The sequence below is a fragment of the Didymella exigua genome, assembly GCF_010094145.1.
Source record: "Didymella exigua CBS 183.55 unplaced genomic scaffold M421scaffold_18, whole genome shotgun sequence".
NCBI lineage: Eukaryota > Fungi > Ascomycota > Dothideomycetes > Pleosporales > Didymellaceae > Didymella > Didymella exigua.
The window spans coordinates 319,350-328,640 of NW_022984792.1; the positions used below are offsets into that span (position 1 = coordinate 319,350).

General features: G+C 61.4%; 3 protein-coding genes across 3 annotated transcripts; 2 read left to right on the forward strand and 1 right to left on the reverse strand.

Moving 5' to 3' along the window:
- Window positions 1-121: 121 nt before the first annotated feature.
- On the forward strand, window positions 122-3,245 carry M421DRAFT_184748 (uncharacterized protein). The gene is made up of 5 exons (XM_033587924.1): window positions 122-325; window positions 375-458; window positions 506-632; window positions 682-850; window positions 899-3,245. Exons 1-5 carry the CDS (start codon window positions 282-284, stop codon window positions 3,010-3,012), a joined length of 2,538 nt encoding a protein of 845 aa, XP_033447449.1. The 5' UTR covers window positions 122-281; the 3' UTR covers window positions 3,013-3,245.
- A 912-nt stretch (window positions 3,246-4,157) lies between these two features.
- On the forward strand, window positions 4,158-5,753 carry M421DRAFT_101979 (uncharacterized protein; the record flags this gene model as incomplete). The annotated part of the gene is made up of 2 exons (XM_033586711.1): window positions 4,158-5,535; window positions 5,575-5,753. The coding sequence occupies 2 exons, from the start codon at window positions 4,158-4,160 to the stop codon at window positions 5,751-5,753; spliced, it is 1,557 nt and encodes a 518-aa protein (XP_033447450.1).
- A 257-nt stretch (window positions 5,754-6,010) lies between these two features.
- On the reverse strand, window positions 6,011-8,951 carry M421DRAFT_394241 (uncharacterized protein; the record flags this gene model as incomplete). The annotated part of the gene is made up of 6 exons (XM_033590058.1): window positions 6,011-7,659; window positions 7,800-7,897; window positions 7,955-8,152; window positions 8,205-8,264; window positions 8,318-8,748; window positions 8,842-8,951. The coding sequence occupies 6 exons, from the start codon at window positions 8,949-8,951 to the stop codon at window positions 6,112-6,114; spliced, it is 2,445 nt and encodes an 814-aa protein (XP_033447451.1). The 3' UTR covers window positions 6,011-6,111.
- Between the last annotated feature and the right edge of the window lie 340 nt (window positions 8,952-9,291).

Consider the following 9,291-nt stretch of genomic DNA (forward strand, 5'->3'; position numbering starts at 1 on the left):
TTTCACCAACGCGGAAGGAACCCAACGCCTCGCCTCGGGCGACTCACGCAAGTCTGCCTTACGACGTCTCTCACCCCGACATCGCCGCACACGTAGACGCCCTCACGCGCGTTCCGGGTGCCCGCCAGCTGCTGCCGCCTCCCCGCTCACTACACGTCCTCGCACCAGGGCATCCACGACTTCAATGGAATACGCCCGCCACTACGAACGCCATTCCGTGCTCCGTGCCTTCGTCTGACCTCCCGGCCGACCGTGGGGTCACACGTGAACATTGTCGGCGCATGCACAAGGAAGGCATGGCCGCAACCATTGAACAACTAGACAGGTGCGCGCTGAAGCAACGCGCCCCACCAGCAAGGTGCTGACCAGGACAGGCGGGCCCGGGCGATGGAAGAGGAGCTGAACAAGCGCGCCGATGGCCAGGCATTGGCCCCAGAGCTGGCTTCGGTGCTCCAGGAGTAGGAAACGTCTCGGTCGTGCCAAGGCGACTGCTAATACGTGCCAGGTACCGGGCAGCCTGCGAGAGCCTGACGTTTGCCGACTTCGCGTATGCCTCAGCCCACGAGGTTGAGCAGAAGCTCTGGACCGCGCATTTGAAGGTCAACGCCATCTTCAGGCAAATGCATAAGATGGTGCGTTTGCGTGTCACCGGGGGCAGGGTGCTGGACTGACGCAATGCAGCTCAAGAAGTCCAAAGATCATGTTGTGGAAATTCGCAAGTTCCAGAAGAACTACCTCCAATTCATCAAGGCCAGCCAGCGCTACTACCGCCAGTACATCCTGAACCTCGACGCCCACTTCGACGGCATTCCCGAGCTGCGCAAAATCGCCCAGAAATGGAAGGACGATGGTAAGTGGACCCACGCTACCGGCGATGCCGCTGCTCACACGACCCCAGCGTCCAAGACGTCCCCGCGCCCGCGCATACCCGCAGCCCTCAGGAACACCGTCTTCCAGTCGTGCCACCAGACGCTGATTCACCTCGGTGATCTCTCCCGCTACCGCGAGACGGAGCTTGTTGACAAGGACAAGGAGCGCAACTGGGGCCCTGCCAAAGGCTACTACGACCTCGCTCACGACATATACCCCGACTCTGGCTACGCTTCCAATCAGCTCGCGGTCGTCTCGCGCGAAGACGGCGACCACTTCCGCACCGTGTACCACCTCTATCGCTCGCTCGCCTGCAAGCTACCGTATCCGCAGGCCAGGGGGAACCTCGAGACCGAGTTCAAGCGCATCATCGCAGCTTGGGATAAGGGTCAGCTGATCAGCAGCCACAAATCTGCCGACGGCAATACAGGTCGCGCTCTGGTTGCCTGGTTCGTGCGCCTGCACAGCAAGATCTACAAAGGCGAGGAGTTTGCTGCGCACGATGAGCTGGAGGGTGAGGTGCTCAGCCATCTCGCTGTTGAGCTCAAGGAGCGCCCGCTGGACTCGATCCTACCCAAGATCATCCTGATCAACCTCGCAGCCGAGTACTTTGCGACTGTACAGATGCAGGCAGCAAACCCACCCGAGCACATCATGCGCACATACTTCTACTTCCTCCGTCTCAACGTCAAGACCTTCTTCATCTTGTTGCAGGTATTGCAGCCCGAGCTTGAGCGTCTGTCCGAGGCCGACGATGTGACCTATCAGAACGGCGACAATGCACGACAGCTGTCCGATAAGATCACCGCCGTTGCACGCCGCATACTTCCCGGACTTCGTCTATACAGCACGTGGTTCGCACGCTACTGGCAGGTGCTCAACGCTAACATCGCCGACACCTTGACCATCGTGGATGTACAAGAGCTCTGGAAGGCTTACGCTGCGACTCTGACGCTACTGACATCGAGCTTCCCCGTTGATCAGCTGCCGAAAGAGAACTACATGTTGGAGGAAGACACCGACACTATCGGCTTCCAGCCCCTGATGTCACCAGACACAATGAAGGTGTGGTACGACGGCGAGGCTCTGAAGCCCAAGTGGACAGACGTCGAGAGAAATCACCCCAACGTGGAGATGCTCATGCGCATCAAGGATTTGCTGATCGACGGTCTGCTTCTGACACAGAACGCAGACGCGCCTTTGGACCTGGCTGGCACTCGCTTCATCTACCGCGAGGAGGGACTTCCATCTGAGCTGCTGGCGAGCCCCATCACTCGCATGGACGGCTCACCTGTTCTTTCTCCGCGGGCTGTGGACATGCCTTTGTTTCCTCCTGCCGCGCCTATTCCAGACGACCAGAAGTCGTACAGCGTTGCCGCGCCATCTGAGTCAGCTTCTACTACCGTTGCCAAGGACACGGCGATGCGCTCCATGGTTGACGATCTGGTCGGTGCAGACGATGGTTTGGATCCCCTTCCCGAGGAAGACGAGAACATGCCGCCAACACCCCCTGAGCAGACATTCGAGGATACCGCGGTAGTCAACGACAACACTTATGCTCCAGCACCGTTCTCGATCAGTGACTTGGTGAACTCGGTCAAGAACTACAAGCCTTTGTCTCCGGCTCCAGGCGCTGCCATGCTCTCTGCTTCGATGCAGCGATCTGGCTCCACCTCTTCGATGCGTGGACCTGCACACCTGCCGTCCCTTCCTGACGGGCAGTGGAACCAGAACTCGATCTGGTCTACAGGCGTACATGGTTCGCCAAACCCTTCGTCGCCCGCGTTCAACGGACACAGTTTCGATCCTCGCAGGCCATCGATGAATGGTGGCGGCTCACACGGCATGTCTAGCCACGTGCGTGGTGAGTCTGCAAACTCGCAGCTGAGCGCTGATGGTATGACTCCGACGGCGGGCAGGGCTTCCCGACCCATTAGTGGTGGGCTCGGGGTGGGTGCCTCATGGGGACACACAAATGCTAATAGCGGCACGTGGGGGTCGTTTTCTGGGAGCAGCTACAACGAGGTTCAGAACGGCCATGCTCACGATGTGCACATGGCTAGCCCTCTGATGTTCAGCTCGTACCACGACAAAGCTCAGAGCTCCTGGGGTCGCACTCCTCCCAACGGCCAGGGCGGTTGATGCAGAGGCAGCTGCAGCCTTGACAAGCTGCTTGCTATCGTTCTTCTATCAACCTTACCTGTCAGCGTCACAAGTTCCCGCCATCGAGAGCTTTCGCCGACGACCAGGCGTTTGGGCGACTTCACCGGAGCGCTTGCCAGTGGGCAACTGCGTCCATGTCTGTCAGGCACAGTGCAGCGGTCAGCTGTAGTGGCTCTCGGGGGCTTTCAAGGGGATTGAGTCATTCTACGACGGTCATGTTACATTGCTTTGGAGCGACGAGAGGAGACGGGCCGTCAAATTGTGGCCTTGAGCGCCGGGCATGGATGTGGCACTGCTTGGAGATTCAAACATGCTATTCGGTCTATTTTGGTTGTGCTCCGCTGGCAACGTCGGTACCTTGTGGGCGACATTGGACCAACGAGAGCATTTCTTGATTTTCATTATAGCTTCTTATCGACCTGGAGTCTGCGACAACGTCCCCGCTTATATGCAAGTGCCGTGAAAGCCCATTTTTGTGCGTGGAGCACAAGCCACAAACGGCGAAGCTGACACCAAAGCTACCTCAGAAGACGACGTCAACGCCAATCCTGCTGATGGGTAGCTGTCAAACGTACAAAGGGTAAGCGATGACGACACGTGCATATGCTGTGCTGCAGCGCTGTGTGGAAGTAGACGGACCTGCATGCGGTGGTGACTGGGCGTTGCGGGGATCTTTTCCACGAACACTCAGCAGCTGCCGGATTGACAACAAGCTTTGCAAGGTGTTGTCGTGAGGGTACAAACAACTCGGTTCGAGAGCCTCTTGGAAGCTGAGCTGAGCTTGTGGAGTGCACGCAAGGTCGCTCCAGACGGCGGGAAGCGATCTAATTCGTCCAAGATGATGTTTGCAGCGTTGGACATGCAGACACAAACGGTGCAGGATCAGCACATGCACGACATGATGTTGAAACGGCTGCCACTACCCCAGACATTGGCTGCCGTGCTGGTGCTAGTGCGGCGTCGCGTGGTAGCGGGCCGAGAGCCTCACTAGTTCGGTAGCTCTGTGCTTGGCGAGTGACGTTGAGTTGAGGACAGGCAGTCAACAACGTCAACGTCGCAATTCAGCACAGATAAGGACGAAGTTGGGAAGGAGACACAGCGCCGCAACCTCGAAGCTCCCCACCATGGCCGACGAAGTCGACATCGGGTCGTTGACGCCCGACCAGCAAGCGGCCCTCCAGCAATTCACCGCCGTCACGGACGCGCCGCTCCAAGACGCCGTCCCGCTCCTTACACGATGCCAGTGGAACGTGCAAATAGCCATCGCGCGCTTCTTCGACGGCGAACCAGCCGAGGATCCCGTCGCTGCCGCTGCCGCAGCAGCAGCAGCACCACCACCACCACCACACGACACACGGCAAGCAGAGAACCTGATGAACGGCTCCTCGACATCGACATGGAGCCGCCGCGCCGCCGTCGAGCCCGCGCCGCGCGTGGTCCCCCAGCCAGAGAGTCAGATCGACACGCGCGCCCCGCTCGTCCTCGCGCTGCTGTGGGCGCCCGTGAGCCTGCTGTACTCGCTCCTGGCGCGGTCCTTGCGCTTCATGGGCGCCCTCTTCCCCTTCCTCCCGCGCTTATGGGGTCGCTTAACCGCAGGCACCGCCCGCAGTCCGCCCGCCCGCCGCAGCGCAGGCCGCCGCCCGCTGAACCCGCGCGACACGGCGGCGCGCTTCGTGCGCGAGCTCGAGGAGGAGCACGGCGCCAACGAGCTCCCATTCCACGACGGCGGGTACGCCAGCGCCTTCGATCTGGCCAAGAAAGAGCTGCGCTTCCTACTCGTCGTGCTCGTCTCGCCCGAGCACGACCTCACCGCGTCCTTCCTACGCGACACCCTCCTCGCCCCAGACGTCGTCCGCTTCCTGCGCGACCCCGCGAACAACGTGCTCCTGTGGGCCGGCTCCGTGGCCGACAGCGAAGCCTACGCCGTCGCCGCCGCCCTGAGCACAACCAAGTTCCCCTTCAGCGCGCTCGTCGTGCACACGCCCGCCGTCTCCGCCTCGGCCATGGGCATCGCAGCGCGCATCGCCGGCCCCACGCCACCGGGCCCTTACCTCGCCAAGCTCAAAGCAGCAATGGCCACACACACCGAAGCGCTGGACCGCGTGCGCGCCCAACGCGCCGAGCAGACGGCCACGCGCAGCATCAGAGCACAGCAGGACAGCGCGTACGAGCGCAGTCTAGCGCGGGACCGGGCGCGTGCACAGCAGCAACGTGAAGCCGCAGCCGCCGCAGCCGCCGCCGAAGAGGCAGCCCAGGCAGCCCGCGTCGCCGCAGAGACGAATGCGCGCAATCTGCACCGCTGGCGCGTCTGGCGCGCTGCCCGGTTGCCGCTGGAACCCGCCCCTACAGACCAGCAGTGCGTCCGCATATCGCTGCGCCTCCCGAGCGCGGAGCGTGTCGTGCGCCGCTTCCCTGCCGCCGCGCCCATGGACGACTTGTACGCTTTTGTCGAGTGCTATGATGTTCTGCAGAGCGGTGAGAAGACCACGAGCGAGAACAGCAGCGAGAACAGGAATGAGGAGAACAGCGCCACCCCCACAGATCCGCAGAACTACAAGCATACATACACGTTCCAGCTCGTCTCGCCGATGCCGCGAGAGGTGTACGCGCTGAGCGCCGGCGGCACGGTCGGGGAGCGCATCGGGCGGAGCGGGAACCTGATTGTGGAGCGGATAGGCGGGGACGACGAGGATGACGACGACGACGACGACCAGGATTGAGTCGGCGAGGGGCTCGGTCGAGCGAGTGCATCGCAGGCGTTCTGACTTCGGCATCGATTAGCGTGGGCTGTGGACTCTGACATTTCCAATACAAAACAATATTGACCAAGGCACGTCGCCGTCCAAGACACCAACGGCAAACGCATCTTAACATCATTTCGTGACGGCAAATTTCGTGACGGCAAACGCACTCAACATCATTTCGTGACGGCAAACTTCGTGACGGCAAACGCACTCGACATCATTCAATGTGTAAGCGTTATGGATAGCGTTATCATCACACTCTACTAAATCTCACCGACGGGCAAGTTCCCGTCCATCTCACCCCTCATCCTAATTTCATCCCCAGTGTTCAACACTAACTCTTGCTCGCCCTCCCCGCCCGAACTAGATCCTGGAACGCCGACTCAAGACCCCTCTTCACCTCCCTGTAGCTGACAATGAGCACATTCTGCTCGTCTCTGCTCGTCAACATGACCTTTTCGTCTGCCCCCGCGTCCAACTTGTTGAGGCAGTCGATCACGTGCGCCAGGTCCGTCACCGGATGCCCATTGGCGTCCACTTGGTGGAACACGTAGTCGCGGAAGAGCTTGAGGTAGTACCGCTCTCCTGTTTCTGCCCAGCCCGACGACGGGTTCGCCGTAGCGCTTCCGGGTACATGCTGAGATGCGTCCAACTCCGGCCGCTCGTTGATCATGTTCAGCTTGATGAGCAGGCGCGCGATGCGGCTCGATTCCAGCTCGCGGCCAAGTGTGTTTGTCAGCGTGTCTTGCGCGTGGAGCTCAGAGTCAAACACCGACGCGAATTGGTCCGCGATGCCGCCGAGGAAGGTGTCAATGTCCTTTTGGATGTTCGGCGACGCGGGCGACGAGGGTGTGCCTGGCTGCGGCTGTGGGCTGAGAAGGTACTGGATGCACTCTTTCAGGCGGCCCGTGTAACTCCTCGATATGTAGTCCATCGATTTCTGCATGTTGATATGAGCCTGGGGGCTGTTGTTGGCGATGCACAAGACAAGTCGTCCGAGTTGGACAAGGTCGTCGGCTTGTACATCCGCTATCGGCCGTGCGGTTTCGAACTGCACCACGTCCATGATGCCGCACGCATTGAGCCGAATGCGGTTCTTCGACGTCAGAAGTATCTTGGATGGCGTGATAAGCCTCGCAGCTAACCCCGCGCCGTGTATAGCCTTGAGCGCCGAGCCAATCTGGACAATGTAGCTCCACAGTGTCTGCTCTGACACATGGGATGACGCTGCTTGTCTGCCGTGATAGCGCGGGACGGGTTTGAAATGCTCGTCTGCCAGTGATTTGGCGTTGGGGTGGTAGTCAGTCACCATGATCAACGAGCTATCGCCAAACGCTCTTGTTGTAAAAGCCTCGTGGATGGTGACGACGCTGCCATTTAGTATCCGCTTCCATGGCTGGAACGAGCGCATTGCAGTCTCGTTCGTCAAGCGGAAGTTCTCGAGTCGACGCAGTGCATACGTCTTGCCGTCCTTGCTCGAGATGGCTTTGTAGATCCAGCTCGCATAGCCAAAGGGAGCATTGTTTCTTTGTGGGGATGTGTCGAGGCAGAAGAGGGAGTGGTACTGCTCAATGTGTGGCAAGGACGGGTTTGGGAGGATCTGACGAGCGACCTCGGCCTTCTTCTGCAGGTCTTCCCGGAGACTGTCTGGGATGAACAAGTCGTGGGCGGTGCGCTGATATGCAAGCAGGCCGGTGGGTTGAGGGCCAACTGGCCAATAAAGATGGTATGCTGGCGAGGCCTGGAACGTGTTGGCGTTCTGATAGTATGCGGCGCCGGCAAGGCCTGATGGGTCCCGGGCGTACGGATTGATAGTCGGCGCTGAGACAGCGACTGTGGACGACGACGCGGTGAAGGGATCGTACGACGACGCTGCGTCGACCTGAGGCGGTCAGTGCTTTTCTTCGAGCTTTGGGGTTTTCACCACAGTCAGCCCTGGCGAATAGGGGATGAAGCAACGGGTGGTGCGGCCCGGGGACTGAACGAGCGGCATGGTGAGCTACACGGCGGGTGGGGACGTACCAGCTGGCCGTCGAATGCCTGAGGGACGAACTCGTGGAAGTCCTGCGCCTGCCACTCGGTCGAGGGCTCCTTCGTGTGCAGGCTGGGCGTGGTCACAGCTGGGGAGGTCAGCAGGCAGCACGGAGAAGGCGCGGCAGGGGGCGGGCAAGACTCACTGGAGCGCTGCGACTTGGGGGTGAAGACGGCCGCATTGGCGGCCTTGGGCGAGATGGCGGCGGTGCGCGACGACGAGGGCGTGACGGCCCCGTTGGTGGTGGGCTGCAGAGGCGTGAAGGAGGGCGAGTCGACGTTGAAGCGCTTCTTGGCGTTCTCGTTCTGGTTCAGTTTGGCGTGGTCGTGGATGTACGGGCAGGCTGGACAGGGTCACGTCAGGGCTCGGCAGCAGCGGCGGCGGCCGACACTTACTGTTCTCGTACCGGCAGTGGCCGTAGATGGTGACATTGCGGCAGAAGGTGTTCTTGGCTTCTGTGCTGGTGTTAGAGCTGGTGCAGGGCGCCGTCCGAGCTGGTCTGCCATACCGCGACCCTTTGGGCGAGGAGACGACACGCTGCGCCGCGAGTCTCCCGAGGGCCCGCCAAACGCCGTGGCCATCAAACGGGCGGGTGCGGGGAGTGCGGTGCTGCTGAGCGGGGTATGGGCGGCGGGCAGCTGCAGGCTCGAGGGCTGGGCTGCGGGCTGCGGGTTGTTCCTGGGCTGGGCCGCAGCGTCACTCCATCGGGCGGCGGCGGCCTTGGTCGACTTGGTGCGTCTGTAGCTGCGCGTCTGCTTCGGCGGGGCGGGCGCGGTGGGCGCGGTGGGCGCGGTGCTGGCACGGCCGGGCGCGTGGGCAGCCGGGCGCGAGGGCCGGGACGACGACGCAGTCAGGTCGGAGATGGTGTCGGTGGTGGTCGGGGAGCTCGAGCTCGCAGTGGCACTCGCAGCGGCACTCGCAATGGCACTCGCAGCGGCACTCGCAATGGCACTCGCAGCGGCACTCGCAATGGCACTCGCAGTGGCACTCGCAGCGGCACTCGCATGTGTGTCTCCCTTGGCCTGGGGGGACGCGCTCCGGGACGGCGCAGAGGGGTGCGGCGGCGCGCCTTTGTCTGCCGGCGCGGGCTGAATGGTGGGCAAGTGAGCAATGTCGCTCCCGAGACGTTCCTGCGCGTACATCAGCGACAGTCCTGCAGCCTGTGCCTGCCGTCGCACGCCATGCGCCGACCCGTCCAGCGCTCTGGCGACATGCGCGGCATTGCATCGGATTCGCAGCCAAAGCGGCCTGCAGGCGGGGAGTCGGGTACCTTTACGCGCTGCAGGCAGTTCACCACCCCGCAGCAGATCCAGCTTCCTGTAGCAGCAGCAGGCGCCTCTCCATCGACAGGCCGGTCCAAGATACACGGGACGGAGCAGAGCAGGAGGTTGCAAGCTGATACTTGAGCCCGCGGACTGGCCTGAGTTGCCCTGCATCTTCTTGGCACACCCCACCTTACTCACTCACTCACTCACTCACTCA

Excerpts from the sequence above, each read along its gene's own strand:
- M421DRAFT_184748 (XM_033587924.1), top strand. The coding sequence starts at position 282 with ATGCACAAGGAAGGCATGGCCGCAACCATTGAACAACTAGACAG. Across the intron at positions 459-505 it reads CTGGCTTCGGTGCTCCAGGA|GTACCGGGCAGCCTGCGAGA; the intron begins GTAGGAAACGTC and ends AATACGTGCCAG. Across the intron at positions 851-898 it reads CCAGAAATGGAAGGACGATG|CGTCCAAGACGTCCCCGCGC; the intron begins GTAAGTGGACCC and ends ACACGACCCCAG.